The following is a 25917-nucleotide window of genomic DNA, read 5'->3' as shown; positions in this document are numbered from 1 at the left end:
GGGAAGGCAGCTAGTCATCACCACCCACCGCCGACTCCTGGGCTACTCTTTTACCAAAGAATAAGCGGGATTGACGGTGACTTTATAACGCCCCCACGGCTGAAAGGGAGAGCGTGTTTAATGCCACCGGGATGCGAACCCGCGACCTTCGGATTAGAAGTTGAACGCCTTAAAACACTTGGCAACGCAGGCCCCTTATCCTACCTACTCAAGGAAGAAGCTTTATATATTGTCTCCTCGCTAAAGTGTCCAGTTGAGGAGCGAAAATTTTGTTATGTTAAAAGAAAATCTTACGGAAGTTTCTGGGAATTTTAGAAGTTAATGAGTTTTGTTCATAGAATGTGTTTAATATGAACTAGTAGATAGCTTTAGTTTTAAAGAAATAGTCTTGAATTGTCTAAATAAATTGGTAGACATCAGTTCTTTAATATGTATGTTTTCCTGGTTTCACCAACCTACAGACTATTAGAAACAACCTGAGTAACTGAGAAGCACAAAATATCAGCAGCTTCCAACAATAAAAGTGTTACGAATCAAAATTAATGAATCTATAACAAATAATTATTAGTGTGTTAACAATAAAAGTGTTACGAATCAAAATTAATTATTAGTGTGTTAACAATAAAAGTGTTACGAATCAAAATTAATGAATGTATAAAAATATTAGTGTGTTAACACAAAAATCGAAATAAATAGTCAGGTTTTATTCATGCCAAATTATATTACTTATATTTATTAGGCTTACGTAAATAATCATCTATCATGTGTATAAAAATAATAAAATGATACTAGCAAGTAAAAAAACAAAGGTGACCTTGACCCAGTTCCGACAGAATTGTTTAAACGAAATGATATAACATTTGTTTCATTCGTACTGGTATACTAGGGGTTGCATTACAAGGCAATACAATAGGATTATATCATGAACACCATGACTCAGTTTTGAAAAATAACATTTATAATTATAGTATGAAATAATAATTTCCCAAGATGTGACGCATCACCGTATATGGACGAGGCAACATATGGAATTAACTATGTAATGACGTAATGCAATAATGGATAGCGATTATAGGCTTGGTTTTAAAATAGGAGATAAACTCCTCGGTTGCTCAGATTGTAAATCAATACACTGTTATAACAGACACAAAACTAAAAATGGAAAACAGAGAGCGCCATCATGTGGCAAAGTTTTTCAATGTCAGTTATGTTTCGTTATCATCGACGGGACAAATCATTGTCCTGGATTTCACAGATGTTGCGTTAGATGTTATGCAAGATGTAAACAATTTATCTTACCCTTTACACAGACCTTGCGTCCTTCAAACAATGTACATTAAGGATTGGCCCAAAACAATTGTTTTGTTAAGGGTTGAGAACTGCTGAAGTGAATGACTGTGTGGTCTATGGTTTTGATAGTGAAAGAACTCAAAGGATACCATGCATCCAATAAGTTTTTGTGAGTTCTTATTTCACGAGGATCATAAGAACTACACAGAAATAACTTATAACATTGAAATGATTTTATAAGCATTTCATTGTAAACTATCTTATCCAACAAGAGATAAGAACCCAACATTATTATTAATGACAGAAGAATAATGGTCATGAATTAGGAATATTGACACTTATAACTTGGTTTGGCTTGTTTCTTTGTTTTAAATTTTACGCAAAGCTACTCGAGGGCTGTCTGCGCTACCCGTCCCTAATTTAGCAGACTAAGACTAAAGGGAAGGCAGTTAGTCATCATCACCCACCGCCAATTCTTGGGCTACTCTTTTACCAACGAATAGTGAGATTGACCGTCACTTATACACCCCTACGGGTGAAAGGATGAGCATGTCTGGAACGATGGGGATTTGAACCCGCGACCCTCAGATTACCAGTCGAGTGCCTTAACCACCTGGCAATGCTAAGCCTTTACAACCTGGCAACACTCGTAAGAGAGAAATGTCCGGACTGGCACCAGTAGTGTCAAGAGAAAGAGTACATCTCCAGTTTTTAAGATAAGATGTACAGATGTCTTTCTCTTGATAACTATGTTATTAGGCCCGACATGGCCAAGTGGTTAAGGCACTCGACTCTTAATGCGAGGGGCGCCGGTTCGAATCCCCATCACACCACACATGCTCGTCTTTTCAGCCGTGTAACGTTATAATGTGACGGTCACCCCACTATTCGTTGGTAAAAGAGTAGCCCAAGAGTTCGCGGAGGGTGGTGATGACTAGCTGCCTTCCCTCTAGTCTTACACTGCTAAATTAGGGACGGCTAGCGCAGATAGCCCTCGAGTAGCTTTGCGCGAAATTCAAAACAAACAAACAAAACAAATTTAATCATTTTCAAAAAGTTAATGGGATTTAACTTCTCATAATAATGTACTTTTGTTTTGTTAGCTCTGTCATGAATTACATGAAATATAAAGTTTTTTTTTATCCTCTTCAGTCAAAGCAGGTCTAAGATATAACCATATATCTTCACCATGATCCAACATCTCGCTTGAATGAGCAGTTTGACTAGGTTCATCGTCTTCGCAAACGTAAGAAAATTTTCTTTCTTAGGTTTTGTATAGCATGCTCAGTATATACTTCTAATAACAGTTCTTTAACTCTGTTTCTATGGCGACTCTTTTCCGTGTACGTCACAAGATTTTATTTACTTACATTGAAAATTTAATTAAACTATTTTATGATTAATATTTTCACGGAAATCAGCGTTCACATTTACATTATAGACAGAATTTTTATCAAAGGTTTATATTAACTGAGCTTGGACTCCTTTATTTCAAGAGAAACTTCAAAGAAAAATCGTCATATTTTGTTTAAATCTCTCGTGATCTGCAAGTTTACAAAATTTTAAACTTGTGTCTTTGTAACTTAAACAGTTCTCGATTCATACTTTCTTTCTATACATAAAAATAGTTTAGGCTTAGTTACATAGTTTACTTTCAAGTTGCATATAGCATGTTGGGAGGAAGGATAAATACATTTCTCTGAAATCTTGACAGATACCGTGACAGCTTTCTACCACTAAATTGTGATTTTTCAGTCAGTTATACTTGGTTGAGCTGGATGTTTATAATCAATGGAAAAATCACATATAGAAGTACATTTTCGTAACTGTTATATTAAAATTGGCGCAAAGAACTCTAGAGATAACTAGTCAAACTACTCTGAACATTGTTGCTGCTTTGTCTCCACCACTTTGACATTACTTCTTACATAGAAATGTGTCTGTTTGATAGATAGTTGCATTGTATTTAGGTTTAGTAGGCTTAGTATTTCAAATATATAACCCTATTCACTGATGGCGTCAGCTGTTCAAATTCTAGTATTCAATATGCGTAAATATTACACCTTCTTCGGTAGAAATAATGTGCTTTTTCCATAGTCACTATAATGACGATGATTTTTCAGCCTTTGGGCGTGATAATGTTTCAGTCAATCCCACTATTCGTGCAATAGCAAGCGATGTCAAACCTGTAAGTTCATACAGGAAATTGACAAACTTTTCGATAAAGACAACCAAAATCAGTTCAAAATCACTAATTCCATAAACTGCTCTACGAAAAATGTTATTTACTTAATCCAATGTCGAAATTCAATTTTCAATATATAAGTCAAACCAAAACAACTACATGGGAACATTTTACCAACCAGAAATCAAGAGTAAAAACAAAGAACTTAATAATCCTGGAAACTCTCTTGAAAACATTAAACTTACGGGTATAGACAAGTTTTATATCTAACAGGAGCAGAGAAATTAAAGAAGCTTATTGGATAGCACTGTTTAATACTGTAACACCAAATGTCATCAACCTGATCCTGGGGTTCTTGAGCTTCGCAAGTCTCTGAAAAGGTTTCCAAAACTAAATTCGTAATTAAACTTACTTTACATTGTCAGTGTTCCCTTTCCTTAAAAATCTGTGTATATAAACTGGTTTGATTTTCTATGTATTGAATTACATTATTATTTTCTCTATTTCCCACCATCTTTTGCTGTTATTTAATTTTAATTTTATCTTTATATAAATTATTTAACAATTCTTATAACTGCTATGAATTTTACACACACCTTTAACACAAAACTAAACCTGACACAAACAACTCTGATTTACATGACATCGATATCCGAACCAACATGTTTCATCACACTCATTAAACATAACCCTGTATTCTCCTACAGAAGAATAGTCAACTATTTAAAACCGCTCGAGTTTTGGGTCTCGTTTTGTGGGTGATTCTGTGTGCTAACTACTTAACCTGAGTTTAACAAGTTTTATTAGAGCTTTAGCTAGAAAAGCTGGCAAATAGTTACAAACGTTACTATTGTTACCTTTAGACCTGCTGTGATGCTTCAGAACGTGTTTAAGTTTCAACAAGTTTCTCTGGACGAAAAGAAACTGGAGATTTGAATAGATTTTGCTAGAAGCCACAAATCAGTTTGTTACGTACATAAAGTTTTGATTTGAACTGCAACAAAGTTTAATCTCTCTGCATTTCTTTTTGGTCAAATATGTTTGTATGTATGTATGTTTTTCTTATAGAAAAGCCACATCGGGCTATCTGCTAAGCTCACCGAGGGGAATCGAACCCCTAATTTTAGCGTTGTAAATCCGCAGACTTACCGCTGTACTAGCGAGGGACGTAGTCAAGTATGAGTTATTCACACTGCGCAAGAAAAAAAACATACTGGTTTTACATACTTAATATTTATTTAATTTCAGTGATATATCAGAAAGATATACATCAAAGTCGTCCCATCATTTTCCACAATATTATTTGTCAATGTTATTATTACGTTCATCATTTCAATATTTCTCATGAGCAAAAAAGGATAGTTAGGTTGATTAATTAGGAATAGTTGAGGTTAAAAAATATAATGTCAGCATATTGTATTACAACGTATTTAGCTCTATTTTAATGAAGTGGCTACGGATATGCGATAATTTTGCTGTTGTTAATTACTGAGAAATTAATTACTTTAGGCTTTTTTTCGTTAGTTTAACCCTAAAATTAGCTACGTGTTTGCTATTACTACTGGTGAGGCTCACTTGTTGCATAATATTGATTAATTTATGTGTTTGTCTGTCATAGTAAACAGCTGACCCAAATATTTGGGTAAAACCTCTCATATTCTATACTAAATGTATTGGAAACTGTAGCTTTAATTAGTTACATAAATTGTAATATTCACAATATGTTTGCTTATATTTATTTTGTCAGTTATACGTTATTCAAAATTCTGTTGTCAACAAAATCATAGACTCAAAAGTGTTGCTCCATAATTCCTTTATAAGCATGTGTTTAAACGTCCAATGAATAGTTGAATTCCGGATCAGCATGGTCAGGTGGTTAAGACGCTTGACTCTCAGTCCTAGGGTCGCAGGTTCGAATCCCCGTCGCACCAAACATGCTCGCCATTTCAGCCGTAAGTACGTTATAACCTTACTGACCGTAAGGTCCACTATTTGTTGGTAAAAGAGTAACCTAAGAGTTGGCGGTGGGTGGTGATGACTAGCTCCTTTCCCTGTAGTTTTACACTGCTAACTTTGAGACGGCTAGCGCATATAGCCCTCTTGTAGCTTGGCGCGAAATGCAAAAACAAACAAACTTGGATACCATTAGAAATTCTAAAGCTAAACCTAGTTTTAACGTACGTTGTATTTACCATATAGTTGTTTAGCCAGAGTATTACATATACCAAGAATGTCATGAATTATTCCAAACTAGTTGAATCCTTGTTTATCTTTAAAGTATTTTCCTGCATAGATTTCAGTAAAAAGTGGTTAAATATATATTTTATACAACTAAAAGAAAACATATTATTTTAATGAACTGTTTATTTTATGACGTATCCATCATATTCAGCATTATATATTTCATTTAGAAATATTTTTTATAAAAACAGCATGTTTTTACAAACTATATTTTTCTCAATTAAACATTTTTACGTGAAGTATCAGTGAGAACTGTTTGATCGCAGACAATTCAGAATCGACTCGTAATTCGAGGGTCGCGGCTTCGAATCCCCGTCACACCAAACATACTCGCCCTTTCAGCCGTTGGGGCATTATAATGGTACGGTCAATCCCATTATTCGTTGGTAAAAGTATAGCCCAAGAATTGGTGGTGGGTGGTGATGACTAACTGCCTTACCACTAGTCCTTACATTGCTAAATTTGGGATGGCTAGTTCAAATATCCCTTGTTAGCTTTGCGCGAAATTCAAAACAAACAAACAATTTAGAATTATCTATTTATTGAGATATTTACGCAATTGCAATCCAGAAATTTTGCGAAATTAGTATATTGTACAAACTGTTGTATATGTTACATAAACCTATTCAATGTAAAACATTAATAAATATAATTGCAAATAAACAATCTGAGAGATTGCATACACTTGCCTCGCCTGTTCTTATTGTATGAGTTTATTTTGGATAACCTTAAATTTTACACTCGAAAAATAAGATCCTTCTCTGATCCAAAATGGTGTTAGGAACCTGGTGTAATGAGATGTCTCAACCTTAATTTGCTCATGAAATTTAGTACAGATGTAATCACACTCTGCAAAGTCATTAGTGTGGGTCTTCTTAAAGTAAAGCAAGCTGACTGCTGTGTCCACCGAGGGGAATCAAACACCTGATTTTAGCGTTATAAATCTGTAGACTTACCGCTCTCCTACCGGGGGACAGGTTATTAAACGAAAACCACGAAAATTCCCTGTCTCCTTATTATAAAAAAAAAAAAAAAAACCTGTTTCAAAGTCATTCAGAATCCTGATCTGGATTGGTTCAGGACCATGTGGGGAGAGGACTGTTCCACACTTACTTTCCACCTTGTGTGAAGTTTTAGTGTACATTGATCTACTACTGTTCGAGACACGTGCGCAGAAATACAGACAGACATACCTACGTACGAACGCGATGCAATACCCTCGTTCTCGAATCCCTTAACGTTGCTCCAAGAAGGCCGAAATAAGCACATTCCCAGTATATTTGCTTTTCATGTATCTTGCTTCAAGCATTTCTCAAGTCATAACAATAAAGTAAATATATCAAAGAACCTTTCAGTAAAATTATTTAAGTCATCTTATTGAGCCAGATCATATAGTAAAAACTAACTTGTATTTATAAAAATACTGAATTTGTTTAACGAAATTTCGTACTTGAGGATTTTAAGTATTGTTTGTTTGTTTGTTTTTAAATTTCGCGCAAAGCTACACGAGGGCTATCTGCTCTAGCTGTCCTTAATTTAACAGTGTAAGACAAGAAAGAAGGCAGCTAGTTATCACCACCCACTGCCAACTCATGGGCTACTCTTTTATCAACGAATAGTGCGATTAACTGTCAGCTTATAACGCCCCTACGGCTGAAAGAGCGAGCATGTTAGGTGCGAATAGATTTCGAACCCGCAACCCATAGATTACGAGTCGAGTGCCTTAACCACTTGGCAGTGCTGGGTCAAGATTTTAAGTTTTTTTTTTTTAAATTGAATAACAGAAATCACATAATTCTTATTTCAGTCTTTTCAATAAAAGTTGCTACTCTATTGTAATTAAATTACGGTTAGCTGTCGACGAATTATTATTTTGTTCAGGGTTTTCAACGTAATAAAACATTTCATACGTATTTCTATTTTCATACTTGTTTCTCTTTTGATTATATATCTGAAGAAAATGACTAACACTGGAGAAATCTGAAATATTGTTTGTTTGTTTTTGAAATTCGCACAAAGCTACTTGAGAGCTATCTGTCCCCAATTTAGCAGTGTAAGACTAGAGGGAAGGCAGCTAGTCATCACCACCCACCGCCAACTATTGGGCTACTCTTTTACCAACGAATAGTGGGATTGACCGTCACATTTTAAAGCCCCACGACTGAAAGGACGAGCATGTTTGGCGCGACGGGGATGCGAACCCGCGACCCTCAGATTACGAGTCGCACGCCTTAACACGCTAGGCCATGCCAGGCCTAATCTGATATATGAATAAACAAAAAACTGTATTCTGTGAAATATTTTATTAACAACATTTTATGTAATGTTTTGTTGAACAAATTATAACTCAATCAATCAGTAACGGTTGTGATCGATCAGCAAAATCATGGAAATTAACATACTTTATTAAAATGCTTTAAATGTTGTAACCGTTGAAAAAACAGCCCGGCATGGCCAGGTGGTTAAGGGTCTCGATTCGTAATCTGAGAGTCGCGGGTTCGAATCCCTGTCACACTTAACATGCTCGCCCTTTCAGCCGTGGGTGCGTTATAATGTGACGGTCAATCTCATTATTCAGTTGTAAAAGAATAGCCCAAAAGTTGGCAGTGAGTGGTGATAACCAATTGCCTTCCTCTAGTCTTACGCTGCTAAATTCGGGACGACTAACGCAGATAGCCCTCGTGTAGCTTGACGCTAAATTCAAAACAAGTCAAACCGTTAAAACACATTGTGAGTGATTTGTAAACATACATTGTTTATAATTAAAGAGACTGCTGACAGTTTAAACATATTTGTTCTAATCTAAAGAACAAATGATGTTCAACTGTTCCCATGTAAAGTTCCTATCGGTTAGTAAATGTTTTTTGTTTTTTTTACTACAACATAAATATAAGCGCGCACATTTGTTTCGATATTGATTTAAACAATAAGATAAAAATACCTTTTTGTTGCAGTGATTTCATTATTTATATCAGAGAATCAATTTCATTAAATTATCTTATTTCATCTAATTAATCATGAGTTCTTACAGTTTAATTCGTTATTTCTTACATCATGTCATGCATAATCAATCATCCATTAAAGTCAGTTGTTTGAGTAAGTGTTCGCTAAACTCATTTTAAAAGCAGTCTAAATCAATATTACAGGAATAACCCGGAACTTCGCATCAAGTGTTACTTTGGAACAGGTTATTATTCCATTTATCTGAACATCGTTTCAAGGAATATAGAAAATCATTTCTTCGTTAATGTCAATTAAACTCAAATTACATTATTCGTCGTTCTGCAAGAAACGTCATTACATTCGAATGTTTATACTCACGCGTCTATGTTCCATTATAATTTCATTTAACCCACTTTATTTATTAAGGAAATCAGTTCATTTATAATATTAAATATTGAACATTGATTTGAACATAAATTATGAACGTGTCATTTATTGGTCACATGTGATTAAGTGTTTTTAATATTTCTCTGGAGTGAATAACTCTAAGCTGTAATCACCACGTGTGCGCATTTTAACGGCTTTATTCAAGAAAATGACAATATTGGGTTTATATCGTATTGCCCGGCATGGTCAGGTGGGTTAAGACGTTCGACTCATCATCTGAAGGTCGCGGGTTCGAATCGCTGTCTCACCATACATACTTGTCCTTTCAGCCGTGGGAGCGTTGTATAGTTGGTAAAAGAGTAGCCCAAGAGTTGGCGGTGGGTGGTAATGACTCGTTACCTTCCGTCTACACTTAAACTGCTAAATTAGGGACGACTAGCGAAGGTAGCTCTGGTGTAGCTTTGCACGAAATTCAAAACAAACAACGCTGTTTGTTGTTTTTGTAATTTCGCACAAATCTACACGAAAGCTATCTGTGCTAGCCGTCCCTAATTTAGCAGTGTAAGTGTAGAGAAAAGCAGCTAGTCATCAACACCCACCGTCAACTCTTGGGCTACTCTTTTACCAACGAAAAGTGGGATTTACCATCACATTATAACGCCCCACGGCTGGGAGGGCGAGCAAAACAAACAACACAAATTATATTGTATTTCGTCCAAGCATTATTTATCCGATAAAGAGTGCGGCATAGCCAGGAGGTTAAGGCGCTTGATTCGTAATCTGAGTGTCACAAGTTCGAATCCCAGTCACATAAATCATGCTCGCCCTTTTAGCGGTGTAGCCATTATAATGTTGGCAAAAGAATAACCACTAGTCTTACACTGCTAAATTAGGAACGGCTAGCGCAAATCGCCCTCGTGTACTTTGTACGAAACTAAAAACAAACCTTACTATGAGGATTAATTAATTAGGTGAACATAACAATAGTAGACATAACGTTAGAGCAACGTACATCAAATGCACAAGTATATAATATATTTATCATTATAAAATTATCTAACCAAAATATTGACAGCAAAATGTGGTACTGTTTACCGCTCTAGTAAATGAGCGACATTAGTAACTCAATACCCAGGTTTATGCAAGATAAAACATAAAATGGCGTAGATTTAATCTGAAGAGAACTAGTTTAATTAAAACGTTGAGCAATATATTAATGACCAATAAAGTATGTAAAGTGTACTTTCAATTTGTTTAAGAACATGATTATATTTCCTTCTATTATTTCACAACATAGTGAATATTATGAATTTACCTCGTATTTGTAACAAAAGACAGTTGAAACATTTCTTGCTCACAACCGTATAAGACTTTCATAAGCAATCTGAGTATAGTAGTTATGATAAATATGAAAAAGGTGTCTATAATTACAGAAATAATTTACTTATGTCGTACAACCTTATTCGTCTATTCATGGCCTGGCATAGACAGGTGGTTGGGTCGTTTGACACGCAATCCTTTGGTACCGTTATAATGATACGGCCAATCCCATTATTCTTTGGTAAAAGAATAGCCTAAGAGTTAGCGTTTGGTGTTGGTGACTAGCTGTGTTTCCTTTTGGTCTTTCATAACTAAATTAGAAGCAGCTGGTGAATAGCTCTCGTGTAGCTTTGCCCGAAATTCATACCAAATTAAATCGTCTATTCGTGAAGACAAAAATTCTTAACCTGTGAGTTACAAAGTAATTTTGAAGTAATAACAAAAAAAAAAGATACTTCAAATACTTTATTACACAAACTACTTACACATCTTTAAGAAAACGGCCCGGTATGGCTAGGTGGGTTAAGGCGTGCGACTCGTAATCTGAGGGTCGCTGGTTCGCATCCCTGTTGCACCAAACATGCTCGCTTTATCAGCCGTGAGGGCGTTATAATGTTACGATCAATCCCACTATTCGTTGGTAAAACAGTAGCCCAAGAGTTGGCGGAGGGTGGTGATGACTAGCTGCCTTCCCTCTAGTCTTACACTGCTAAATTATGGAACGGCTAGCGCAGATAGCCTTCAAGTAGCTTTGCGCGAAATTCAAAAACAAACTTTAAGAAAACACGTTGTTTAAAACGTGATGAAAACTGCAATGTTTTTAAAATGTCTTTCTCTAGGAAGATTATTTTTTTCTGCTTGTATACCTTTTCTTGAGACGACCATCAAAATTCGAACATCTTCAAGTACCTTTTCGAATGTTTTAGAATCACTTTTACTGCAGTTGCATGACGACTTTTAGCAAGTTCACGATGTTCAGATATCTTCAGATGTAACTCATAATTAAATCTTTTTAACCGACGCTGTATTAACAAAAATAAATATGGAATGTTTTGTTTATTTTAGTTTAATATTTTTCATAGTTATATTGAAACACGTATACATTTCCCTAAACTAATATACAGTAGTTGTATATTTCAAAAACTGTTCATTCCTTGCCCGAGATGGTTGAATCTCTTATCATTTATATTCACATTTTTCAACTGAATTATATTTAGTTAATGTATGCATTTTTCTTTATATTATTTGCAGCAAAACCCATATTTTTTCCACTTTTTTAATTCGGTTTTATAAGGCGATAGAGTTGAGCTTTCGTGATTTGTCTAGATGCTTCTAGAAGACAAAGTGTTCCACACTCAACCTGTTGCATGCATTCCTTTTTTTCCCACATCAGTGTCTGTTATATTATTTAATGTAAGCCGTTACTTCATTTCTGAGAGGGTGAAAAGATTAGCACAAATTTACCTGAATATTTATTGTTTTTTTATTAATATCTCTGATTATAGAAATTTCGGTATAACATATCTTCGCGAAATGATTAGAATTTCTCGATTATCCTATTTAAATATGTATATGCCTTTGATAATCTGGGTAAGCCTGAAGTATTATTATGTCAAAAATCGGGTTTCGAAGCTTACTGTTGGCAAATAATAAGTCGCCCATTCTGAAGCTTTGTGTTGAGTACAACACAAGTATACACATGAAGGTTATTTTAACTAGCCCATTCTGAAGCTTTGTGTTGAGTACAACATAAGTATACATATGAAGGTTATTTTAACTAGCCCATTCTGAAGCTTTGTGTTAAGTACAACACAAGTATACACATGAAGGTTATTTTAACTAGCCCATTCTGAAGCTTTGTGTTAAGTACAACACAAGTATACACATGAAGGTTATTTTAACTAGCCCATTCTGAAGCTTTGTGTTGAGTACAACACAAGTATACATATGAAGGTTATTTTAACTAGCCCATTCTGAAGCTTTGTGTTGAGTACAACATAAGTATACATATGAAGGTTATTTTAACTAGCCCATTCTGTAGCTTTGTGTTAAGTACAACACAAGTATACACATGAAAGTTATTTTAACTAGCCCATTCTAAAGCTTTGTGTTGAGTACAACACAAATATACACATGAAGGTTATTTTAACTAGCCCATTCTGAAGCTTTCTGTTGAGTACAACACAAGTATACGAATGAAGATTATTTTAACTAGCCCATTCTGAAGCTCTGTGTTAAGTACAACACAAGAAAACAAATGAAAGTTATTTTAACTAGCCCATTCTGAAGCTTTGTGTTGAGTACAACACAAATATACACATGAAGATTATTTTAACTAGCCCATTCTGAAGCTTTCTGTTGAGTACAACACAAGTATACACATGAAGGTTATTTTAACTAGCCCATTCTAAAGCTTTGTGTTAAGTACAACACAAGTATACACATGAAGGTTATTTTAACTAGCCCATTCTAAAGCTTTCTGTTGAGTACAACACAAGTATACGAATGAAGATTATTTTAACTAGCCCATTCTGAAGCTTTCTGTTGAGTACAACACAAGTATATACATGAAGATTATTTTAACTCGCTCATTCTGGAGCTTTGTGTTGAGTACAACACAAGTATATATACGAAAGTTCTTTGAACTTGGGAAGATCTAGATGGTATATGAGTGAAGAAAAAAAATATTCAATATAGTTTAACGTTTTCATTTGAGGATACATAAAAATATCGTTTGTTTTAAAAATATCAATTTTGAGATAATTTATGGATTTATTTATTATGCCTAGTATGAAAAAAACCAACACAAAACTGGTTTACAAAGTTACATTTGAACAAGGAACCAAGCAATGTCAATTATTACTGAATCCACTTCTTTGTGGAATTTACACGTGCAAATGATTCTTCTTTAATTCTAAGAGAGATTAGCACAAATATTTAAAAGTCATGTGTTAAATATAACCTGCGATATATTGTATGCAACTTTCTTTTTACGAATCTTGTTTTTGCTTAACTTATGAGTAAGTATCAAAAATTATAAGTTCATTGAAAGAGTCTGGCTACTTTTAAATCTCCAAACGATTTGTGTTGTTACTTGTTTAACGTGAATATCTTTGTATGAGTTTAGTCCCATAAAATATACGAGGAGTGAAAACTAGTTAAGGTTCGTAAAAGCAACAAAAAAGAAGTATTATCTAAGCTGAGGTAAGAATGTTCGAAATATGATTAAATAAAGTAAGTAATCAACTGTATCTGGCACGTTAAAGTTATGGGTTCTGACTCATTAATATCCAGAACATTTTAACGGTTTTCTGTGTGCACTTATCGGCAATGGACTTTAATTACAGTTGGAATGAAATGCATGACCTGAATGTGTCTTAGGAAATTACTCTTAAACTGTTAAAAGAAAAATTCGACAGAAAACAATTAATTACTACATCGACTATCTGCCCCCTGGTGAGTTTTAATAAACATTAATTCTCATTAAGTGATAAGCTTAGATGAAATCAACACAGAGAATCAATATTTTTGACATATCCGATAAAAGTAATGTTGGCTAGGTAGTTAGGCTGCTCGACTCATAATCTGAGGATCGCGGTTTCGAATCCACGTCAGACCAAACATGCTTGCTCTTTCAGCCGTGGAGGTGTTCTAGTGTGGCAGTCAATCCTCTTCTTCGTTAGTAAAAGAATAGCACAAGAGTTGGCGGTGGGTGTTGATGACTAGCTGCCTTCCCTCTAGTTCTCGCTGCTAAATTAGGGACGACTAACGTAGATAGCCCTCGTGTAGCTTTGCGCGAAATACAAAATCAGATAAATAACTTTCATTCTAATATTTCAGTGCCATAAATAGTGGTCTAAATATTTGCACTTAAATTGTTCAAAGTAGCTTAGATTGACGGTACATTACATAAATAAGCTGTATATAATTTATTTTGAGAAAATGCACTGTTTTCTAAGGATAATACAAATTACACAAGTTTTTGAAGACTTTTCTTATTTTTAATGAGTCATTCTATTCTCTTTTATACTGGTCTCGTCAACCAAAGTCCTTGCTCACTCAAGCTGAGAAAAACTATCTAGAACAGTTTAATTCTAGACACATTATGAAACAAAACAAAATGTCCAACACTAACAACAATACAAAAAAACGTTATTATAAACTTTAAACGAATGTTAACCAAACAATTAGGTTAATGTTTATATTAAAGAGCAGAATAAACGCTACATTTAAATTTTATATTATTACAACGTGCACATTACTAAATGGTTATTTTCGGGTTATTGTAATAACTCTGAAGACTTGTACTTTACAAAGTGAAATCCGACAGGGTTTCGTAGGTTTATTACTATTCTGTTCCAGTCTGCTACATTTTCATTCCAACAGCAACTTATGTTTCTTTCAGGACAAACACTTAGTATTGATCGTATTGTTACACAGACTATAACGAAACTGTAAAGGAACATATATTTGATTAACGTTCTGCTACATAAAAAGCAATTGCAATTTCTGCGCTTAAGTTCTTACACCCACATTTTAATTGAGATTTAATACGAAACCACACATGACAAAAGTTATAAATCTTACATATACATAGAAAAAATCCCCTTTTTAGTCCTAAGTCATTGATCATTTTATTTTTCATTAAATTACCACATCGGTAAGATACAGAAATAAAGAACAAAAAACATTTTAGTGCAATGGTTGCCATAACACTGGAACTACATTCTGTATTATTTTAACATGATTGTTCCCAGTAATTTATTCTATAGATATACCTAGCTTGTGCAGATTTTCTATATAAAGGGTTCAAACATTTCAGAAACTCCTTATACTCTGTCTTATATTTTCCTAAAATATTCATATTCTAATCACTATTTCATGCATTTTTAAGGTAGGTATTTACGATCTGTGATAAAGACAGAAGGATAAGACCCAAATTCCTTACCCCCAATTCTTACCCCATTCTGCACAAGAAACCTAATAAAAAACAACTAGCCCGGCATAGACAGGTAGTTAGGGCATTCGACTCGTAATCTAAGGGTCACGAGTTCGTATTTTCATCTCTCCAAACATGATCACTCTTTCAACTGTGGTATCGTTATAATGTGGCGGTCAATCTCACTATTCGTCAGTAAAAGAGTAGCCCCAGAATTTGGGGTGGGTGGTGATGACTAGCTTCCTTACCGCTGGTCTTACACTGCTAAAATAGGAATGACTAGCACAGATAGTCCTAATGTAGTTTTTTTAGTATTGTCATACTGAGGCAAAATTTAAAGCAGTCGTTAATAGAGTACAATTATATATTAGATTTTAGGCTGTGTGCTTCGAAAATTTATATGTTTTGTCGTTCAGTTATGAAATATTCAGAAATACGAATTTCCTATGCATAAGTTTTAAATGTGATACCAAGAAGATTGCTTGCCCGCTTCTGTTATTACATCATATAATTGTTATTAAACTTTAGCCTCGTAGAAGTCTCGAGGAATTCACAGTCAATAAAAATCATATACTTAAGTATTTTGATATTTCAAAATTTTTAGAGTTGTTCAAATGCATTTCAATATTGTTTTCTTCCAATCCCTGTTAGATTTCTTCGATCGAGAAACATGTTAAATACAAACAACTCTATTCCCTAAAAGAAACCCCTTAGTGGCAAGTCAGTAGACGTAAAAGGCTAAAGTTTAGGTTTCTATGCCTATGGTGGAAACAGATAACTCATTGTGTCATTGTGTAACTTTGTGCAAACCAAAAGCTCCCCCTACAAGAAGCCCGGCATGGCCAGGTGGTTTAAGGCATTCGACTCGTAATCTGGGGGTCGCGGGTTCCAATCCCCGTCGCACCAAACATGCTCGACCTTGAGCAGTGGAGGCGTTATAATGTGACAGTCAATCCCATTATTCATTGGTAAAAAAGTAGCCTAAGAGTTGGCGATGGGTAGTGATGACTAACTGCCTTCCCTCTAGTCTTACACTGCTAAATTAGGGACGGCTAGCGCAGATAGCCCTCGAGTAGCTTTGCGCGAAATTCAAAATAAACAAACCCTACAAGAAAAGAGAGAAACTTACTAAAAATATGAGATAACATATAGTTTCGTATGATACACAGCTTTCACTTACGAGTAAAAATAAAGTGACCATGTTAGATTTTGTATCTTAGTTACATGTAAGAAGCTAACATGATAATCATAATAATGCATATTTCTGTTTTATTACTTAAGCTACACAAATCATCATTAAATGTTGGTATCGACTCACATTATATCTGATTTGTAGGATCACCATGTTCAGATTGGCACTTCACTCACGGAAGGGCCACTATTTATTGTCAGGAACTTCACACGCCATATTGGATCGTGCTAATCTCTAACACGCTAGAAGACAACCATGAACCACATTATCTCACACTGTGGTGTAATGTGGCATGAAACAAGTTGGTAACAGTTCAAACTTTAATGGTTACCACCAATAATCAATACGAGGAAAACGTGAATCACGCAAAGTTAATGTAAAATTCGTTTATTTAGTACCTATACAAAACCTGCTCAGTATTTTGTAAACCTTATGTTGATAGGTGTAATTAAAAAGTGTACTTTCATAGTGGAAATAAGAGCATTTTGTTGGCTTGTAATAACTAATCCATCAATTACAGTAAATAAAATATACATGATATGAAAATAGATATGTCATATAATAAGGTAAATAACCTATGCTTATAATGTCATTTGTCAAGATAACCTATCCAAACTAAAAGATATTTTTGTCAAATGGACCATCAAGTATGTTGAACGCTTTAAGTATCAACACTGGCTTTCGCTATTATAGGCTGTCTCGTCGAACCATGACGACGTTCTCGTGTAGTCAAACTTACATACACATATATATCAAAGATATAAGAGGCACTTCTCATTAGGAATTAATATAATACGCCCTCTAAATATATAGTAATGTATTTTCTCTTGTTTAAACACTTTAACATAGATACGTTTTACCATAGGTGTTTTCCTTTATCGTTTAAATAACTTTCTTAACACGAAGACTGTTCATTGCAATGCAATTTTAAAAACACATTTCTCAGGTTCATAAAATACACGAACTTACGTGTAAGTGTTTCTGTTAAATTGGCTTCAATAATTAGCATTATTCTATTTTTTAGTTATCACGCAGTTGTGACATTATTTTAGGACTAAACGACATTACGACTTTTTTTAACCTGATCTCTGCTTGTGTCTAATTATGTGGAAACCTTCGAAGCTTCTAAATTCGTTTTTTGTACCGATACTTATGATCAAATGAAATCTACTTTTCTGTAGAATTTTTTATTCTCGTTTTCTAAAAATCAAAACATGTACAAAATATAATTAGCAAGAACATCGTTTAAATAACTTTCTTGACACGAAGATTGTTCATTGTATTGCAATTTTTAAAACGTAGTTCTCAGGTTCATAAAATACACGAACTTACGTTCCGTCGACTTCAAACAGTGCTCTTCTTGCTTACAGTACAAAACCTGAATCAACTTTAAAACGTATTTCTACAAGTTACACCTGATTATTGGTTGAAACAAATGTTTACATAAAATTGATAAGCAAATAGTTCTTCATTTTTTCTTCTCCATTTCTTCTATTAAGTAAATCGAAACGTAAGTATATGTAAACCAGTATATTTTCAGAGATAAACATATATTTCAATACATTAAGAGGATAAACAGGTGTACTAAGCGGTCTGAAGAGAAGCCTATACAGATGGCGCTGTCTTTTGTCAAACTGGTATATTAGTTCTAATTTAAAATAAATTGATTAGAAAATCATCTTTTACTTACCTATTCTGTGAATAATAAACGAACTTTATAAAGAAAAGATACTTGACGGATTTCACCAGATATCAAATAAATTGTTGTCTTTATAAATTAATTTAATTTTTAATAACGGTGTCTCTGAGGAAAGAAACATATTTTATAGTAATTATTAAAAGAAACAACTTTAACATAATTAAACCATTCTGGAGATACATGAGCAATCGGTGATTTCATAAAATGTCACTGTTACTTTGAAACCGGACTAATTAATTAATGTAAGTTGTTTTCAAATATATCATACGTTTAGATTAAGTTTTAAGGTTCAATCGATAGGGTTAATTTCAAGGGTATATGTACTATTAATGTCACTATTTCTCTACTGGTGTAGACAAAGAACAGATAATCTAAAGTATTCGAGTTTGTCCTAAGTTGTATTATACAAAAACTGTGAAACCAATCTTCAAATTAGCAAGCATGATAATAAATGAACAATCAAAATATTGATTAGTTTATTTAGGTTGATGTCACCTAATAAATAATGAGTTCATATCCATACCAGCAGGTCAGTATTCTCATACATAATGAGTTCATATCCGTACCAGCAGGTCAGTATTCTCATAAATAATGAGTTCATATCCATACCAGCAGGTCAGTATTCTCATAAATAATGAGTTCATATCCATACAGGTCAGCAGAGTTCAGTATCCATACCAGCAAGTCAGTATTCTCATAAATAATGAGTTCATATCCATACCAGCAGGTCAGTATTCTCATAAATAACGAGTTCATATCCATACCAGCAGGTCAGTATTCTCATAAATAACGAGTTCATATTCATACCAGCAGGTCAGTATTCTCATAAATAAAATATTCATACCAGCAGGTCAGTTCATATCAGTATTCTCATACCAGCAGGTCAGTATTCTCATAAATAATGAGTTCATATCCATACCAGCAGGTCAGTATTCTCATAAATAACGAGTTCATATTCATACCAGCAGATCAGTATTCTCATAAATAACGAGTTCATATTCATAGCAGGTCCAGTTCATATTCATACCAGCAGGTCAGTATTCTCATAAATAACGAGTTCATATTCATACCAGCAGGTCAGTATTCTCATAAATAACGAGTTCATATTCATACCAGCAGGTCAGTATTCTCATAAATAATGAGTTCATATTCATACCAGCAGGTCAGTATTCTCATAAATAACGAGTTCATATTCATACCAGCAGGTCAGTATTCTCATAAATAACGAGTTCATATCCATACCAGCAGGTCAGTATTCTCATAAATAATGAGTTCATATCCATACCAGCAGGTCAGTATTCTCATAAATAATGAGTTCATATCCATACCAGCAGGTCAGTATTCTCATAAATAATGAGTTCATATCCATACCAGCAGGTCAGTATTCTCATAAATAACGAGTTCATATTCATACCAGCAGGTCAGTATTCTCATAAATAATGAGTTCATATCCATACCAGCAGGTCAGTATTCTCATAAATAATGAGTTCATATCCATACCAGCAGGTCAGTATTCTCATAAATAACGAGTTCATATTCATACCAGCAGGTCAGTATTCTCATAAATAATGAGTTCATATCCATACCAGCAGGTCAGTATTCTCATAAATAACGAGTTCATATCCATACCAGCAGGTCAGTATTCTCATAAATAATGAGTTCATATCCATACCAGCAGGTCAGTATTCTCATAAATAATGAGTTCATATCCATACCAGCAGGTCAGTATTCTCATAAATAATGAGTTCATATCCATACCAGCAGGTCAGTATTCTCATAAATAATGAGTTCATATTCCTACCAGCAGGTCAGTATTCTCATAAATAATGAGTTCATATCCATACCAGCAGGTCAGTATTCTCATAAATAATGAGTTCATATCCATACCAGCAGGTCAGTATTCTCATAAATAATGAGTTCATATCCATACCAGCAGGTCAGTATTCTCATAAATAATGAGTTCATATCCATACCAGCAGGTCAGTATTCTCATAAATAATGAGTTCATATCCATACCAGCAGCAGGTCAGTATTCTCATAAATAATGAGTTCATATCCATACCAGCAGGTCAGTATTCTCATAAATAATGAGTTCATATCCATACCAGCAGGTCAGTATTCTCATAAATAATGAGTTCATATCCATAGTTCATATCCATACCAGCAGGTCAGTATTCTCATAAATAATGAGTTCATATCCATACCAGCAGGTCAGTATTCTCATAAATAATGAGTTCATATCCATACCAGCAGGTCAGTATTCTCATAAATAATGAGTTCATATCCATACCAGCAGGTCAGTATTCTCATAAATAATGAGTTCATATCCATACCAGCAGGTCAGTATTCTCATAAATAATGAGTTCATATCCATACCAGCAGGTCAGTATTCTCATAAATAATGAGTTCATAGTTCATATCCATACCAGCAGGTCAGTATTCTCATAAATAATGAGTTCATATCCATACCAGCAGGTCAGTATTCTCATAAATAATGAGTACCAGCAGGTCAGTATTCTCATAAATAATGAGTCCATACCAGCAGTATTCTCATAAATAATGAGTCAGGTCAGTATTCTCATAAATAATGAGTTCATATATACCAGCAGGTCAGTCTCAGTATTCTCATAAATAATGAGTTCATATCCGTACCAGCAGGTCAGTATTCTCATAAATAATGAGTTCATATCCATACCAGCAGGTCAGTATTCTCATAAATAATGAGTTCATATCCATACCAGCAGGTCAGTATTCTCATAAATAATGAGTTCATATCCATACCAGCAGGTCAGTATTCTCATAAATAATGAGTTCATATCCATACCAGCAGGTCAGTATTCTCATAAATAATGAGTACCATTCTCCGTACCAGCAGGTCAAATAATGAGTTCATATCCATACCAGCAGGTCAGTATTCTCATAAATAATGAGTTCATATCCATACCAGCAGGTCAGTATTCTCATAAATAATGAGTTCATATCCATACCAGCAGGTCAGTATTCTCATAAATAATGAGTTCATATCCATACCAGCAGGTCAGTATTCTCCAACGCATTCATGAGGCAAAATCTAAGTCTAATGATAAAAACACAATCATAGTAGTGATTACTGATAACGTATATTTATTAATCGTTTTGGAATATACACACTGTTTCTGTAACAAATTTCTACAGTAAAAACAAAAGAATAATTATAAATAACAACATGAATGATGAAGATAGAAACCATGAAGATTTATATTGAGATTGTTGAGACTAAAAAGGGAAAAAGCACAAAAACAGTATAAAAAAACTTGAATAAACATCCAGGAAAATGACGTAAGTAAATGTTATAATACAGAAGGCTTAATAACGCTATATAAGAACTAGTTTGATCATGTAAATCAGCTGTTCGCGTGACAACAACGGCCGATATAAAATTACAGTCGTAGCTTGGGTGATGCCAACAAAAATTGATCGTTTTGGGGAAAAGTATGTCACAGCTCTTTCTGACTTAAAATATTCGTTCACTCATACCGCACAGATGTGTTCAGATTAGTAGCTTTGAATTCCCAAGAAGGAGACATTCCTTGCATTAAACGGCATTGGAAAACAAAAGAACAGACCAATTTCGGATATCAGGACCATGCAGAGAAAGACTTGCAACATGCCCTAACCTCTAAGCATGGTAAGCAAAATGAGGCGTTTTATAACATAAAAATCAATGAGTAAAACGTCCTCGTAACCCAGGCAACAGTAATAAATATAATTAAGAATAGTCTTTGTCGCGAAAAGTGACATATGTCATATGTACAAAAGTTTCTTTCACAACGTATCAGTTTAGTTGTCGTATACTTCAAGCAGAAGGAAAGTGAAATCATACCTAGAACCTATAGACTTTTTTTTTTTCAATCAGACTGCTGAAACAAATGTTGGAAACTGTCGACTTCCGACATAAAATGATAATGGAAACCTGTAGGGACGAATAATTTGCTTTGAACATGACAGCCTTACTGTGTAATATTTTACGATGTAAACTAGTACGCTAGAGGGCTACTATGAAGACGTACAGCTATTAGATAGAGCACGATTGCACGTGGAGACAAAGGCTTTGCGTGGTGAAACTGCAGTACCGTTTTCATATAACGTATTCAATTTCTGTACATGAGTATTGTTAAGGAACGTATTATTTAGGTGGTAGAAGAAAGTGTCAGCTGAGCTAGTAGGAAGTGTATGTTCAATACTACTGTTTTGATTAGGCTTGCCTTACTTATATTTGTTTCCCTGACTTGAATGAACAAAACAAATAAACAAAACTACAACGTGTAAAGATACACTGAAACTGTATGAGGTAATTGTTGGACCTAGATTTTATTTTGCCAAATACGAGTCTTAATTCGCTCAGTTTTTAAATATACAATAAACTGGAAGTGTGGGTTCTTCCTAGAGATATCGAGTTATTTTTGTAGGTAGCAATGGTTCAGACTACTTTCAGACTCTGATTTTTATAACTTTAACACTTGGTCTTTTTGTAATGCTTTAACCAGAGGAATCTGAAACAGCGTAAGAAATTTTCTGATAAAAATAAAAATCTCTTTTTAAAAACCCATAGGGAAGGTAAATTAATATTTAAAGATATTAAAGGAACTGTTCTCCACGTTCAATACGTCTTTAGATGTAAGCTTTCCATTCTAGTACCGTGCTGGGCAACAACTATCATTACTTTATTAATATTTCAACCAATGTTGTATTACCTATCAACAAGTGGAATGTTATCTTTAAACCATAGATAACTATGATCAACAGATAAACGCAACTTACCAAAACATTTACTTCGTATCCAACTCAGAGTACAGAAAAAAATATTTAAGAGCTTTCGAAATGTGACAAACACTTTCTAAACATTAGTCATTTCCCCACAGTCTTATGGTGTGCCTAGTATTCACAAGCCTAAACGTGCCTATGAAGCCTACTGTACGTTGCAAAGCTATGTAACTAGTTTAAGTGTATGTGAGAGTAGCAGAGGTACATATAATTTATGTAACAGTTTAGTGAGCTGACTTAAGCTCTGTTTGTATATTTAGGGAAGACATTTAGTGATAATAATCACTTTAATACTAATAAGATAGTTAATTTTAATTTATAGAAAATCTAGAAAAGTCCGGAATATTTATTTTCTTGAAGAGAAAGATATAGCAATTTTATTTCTTTGTATGGAGAGAAATGTAAAGAACAAATATGTAATTCTAGTAAGTAAACAAGTGATCAAGTTTCGTTTGTATTTAAAAAAAGAGAGAAGCTGTTAGCAGGGGAGGTTTTCTTACTATCCGTGGACGAAGAAAAAAACGTTGTGGGAAGAAAGGTTTGGTTTGTTTTGAATTTCGCGCAAACCTACATGAAGACTATCTGCGCTAGCCCTCCCTGATTTAGTAGTATAAGACTAGAGGGAAGGCAGCTGGTCACCAACACCCACCGCCAAATCTTGGGCTACTCTTTTACCAACCAATGGTGGGATTGAACTTTAATTTATAACGCCCCATGGCTGAAAGGGGCGGGCATGTTTGGTGTGACGGAGATTCGTACTCACGACCCTCAGATTACGAGTCGAGTGCCTTAACCACCTGGTCATGCCGGGCCAAGAGGAAGGAAGACGAAGATTGTTCTGACGAGATTATAAAATCGGTTATCCTTCTCTCAAATCAACTAAGTGCTAGTTCGAATATTAACTAGATTTGATCATAAAACTACCAATACTATATATATATTTCATGTATGTTTTCACCAATTAATATTTGAAAGATAAATCCTGCAATATTACACAGTCACTTTGTGCAGTAATTAATAAATAAAGTACTATTTGTAGAGATGTATTTCACTTAAACGCATATAAGTACACATTTCTTTAAATACTGAGTTAATACATGAACTTCAGTATTATTAACATCACTATTTTTATTAACATAACTGTGTCGTTTTGAAAACGTTTGTAAGACCAAGTTTATGAAACGATCTGATACAAACAATCTTTATTGAAATGTTTCCCAGATAATTTAATAAAAGCCGGAGAAGTCGTTATACGTATATCTTCAAACAGGAAGCCTTTCCATTTTCGCACTAATATGTATGTTAATTCTTGCTTAAAACCTAAACGTAGACCTAAACGTAGACCTAAACGTAGACTGTGCTAATGACACTCATCACCGTTATTTTTTGTAGTTTTCAAGCTATTATTTCCGTTGTCATCAACTAGTAGGTTACAAAAGCTGGTCTATGACTGGGTGAAGAAGAGACAAGTGTTCAGCTCCCCTGATCGGCAACTTATTCACAGAATAATAATGGACCATTTCCGGCACACTATCGAAAGGCTTGCCGAACTGTCCTAAAATAAACTTCTCGTCGTTGCAAACAATCTTCATGTGTATGAAGCCTTTGGCACTCCTACCAGAAAACAAGAAATATGGATAAATAATATATTTCTAATTAGATCTGATAAATCTGTTTGAAGTATAACTTATCTAATAAGTGTACCTAACAGAATTAGTAGCTAAGATAAACTGTCCAGTTTGTAGCTAATCGCTGGAAAGTATTGTTGCTTGTTCAGAAGCATGAAAATAGAAATTACAAAGTTATTAGAGAATTCCTACAAATACAAAAACATTGTTGATTTTAAGAATGATTAAAGCTTACCCAAAATAAATTCGAATATCTTGTATATCCACTACATAAAACGTTATTTTTTGTTTAAATAAGAGACATATAGGAAACAAATCAACACATTGAAAATTCAGCATTTTATTTTAAACCGTCATTTTATTTAACTATAAAGTTATAAGTGTGCTATGACGAACTTGGGTATAATACAATGTTACTACTCTTTAAATAAATGTTAATCCAGAAATTTAATTAATTTTAAAGTTGGTTATTAACTTTACGAATTTTACAAAATTTCTGACACTTTAAAGCAGCGGTGCACAAAGTCCGGCCCGCGACGAGTCGCCGAGTGACCCGCGATGTCCAACGGGAAAGTCAAACATAGAGAGTTCGCACCTGCGCAAAGATTAAGCGCTATAGAAAAATATGCATTAGATTAGATACTGGATGGTTCCACATTTGTGTCGAGCAATAAAAAACAATTTAATAAGTAAATCTCGTTAATGTATAGGCACTTAATCATTGGCGCAATGACGTAATATTTCCGTAATTACGAAATCTCACGCTTTCCAATTGTTCTTCGAGATTTACTTACGAGCCCTATTTTGATATTATTTCGCAAAAAATGGCAGTTAATCGTAAAAGAAAAGTTGACGACGAAAACCGACAGTTTCATGATGATTGGACTGCGCAATAGTGTTTTGTTCAACAACAGAAGAACGTGATTTGTCTGTTGTGTCATTCGACAGTAGCAGTGGCGAAGGTATCCAATATAAAACGTCATTATGAGTCGCAGTATAAAGATTTCCACAATGTTGTCGGTGATAAACGAACAGCTAGAATTGAATCTCTGCGGCGGTCGCTGAATCACCAGCAGGCCGTTTTCTCAAAGCAGTCAGCAGATTTAGATGCACCATGTGAGGTCAGTTACGATATGTCGTTGATGATAGCGAAATCTGGCCGACTGTTCAGCGATGGTGATTTTGTCAAGCAATGTATGATTACTGCATCGGAAAAGTTGTGTCCAGAAACAGTTCGCAAGCTACAGACGGTAGCTTTGAATCATACGAAGAATCTCACACCTCTCAGCA

The 25917-nt window shown here is 34.4% G+C and overlaps 1 protein-coding gene and 1 long non-coding RNA gene across 3 annotated transcripts in view; one reads left to right on the top strand and one right to left on the bottom strand.

The window, feature by feature from the left end:
• Positions 1-1359: 1359 nt before the first annotated feature.
• On the top strand, positions 1360-16772 carry LOC143235339 (uncharacterized). The gene is made up of 3 exons (XR_013019090.1): positions 1360-1459; positions 2443-2536; positions 16642-16772. It is a non-coding gene; the product is annotated as an uncharacterized LOC143235339 (long non-coding RNA).
• A 4567-nt stretch (positions 16773-21339) lies between these two features.
• Positions 21340-25917, bottom strand: part of LOC143239733 (uncharacterized) — an 84128-nt gene continuing 79550 nt past the window's right edge. For both annotated transcript variants that reach the window (XM_076481159.1, XM_076481160.1), the window contains one exon: positions 21340-24613. In XM_076481159.1, the coding sequence (XP_076337274.1) occupies positions 24430-24613 (184 nt within the window). In that variant the 3' untranslated portion in view covers positions 21340-24429. The remainder of the gene's footprint in view (positions 24614-25917) is intronic.

The sequence above is a fragment of the Tachypleus tridentatus genome, chromosome 2 (genome assembly GCF_004210375.1).
Source record: "Tachypleus tridentatus isolate NWPU-2018 chromosome 2, ASM421037v1, whole genome shotgun sequence".
NCBI classification, from domain to species: Eukaryota; Metazoa; Arthropoda; class Merostomata; order Xiphosura; family Limulidae; genus Tachypleus; species Tachypleus tridentatus.
This window is presented reverse-complemented; position numbering and strand designations above follow the sequence as displayed.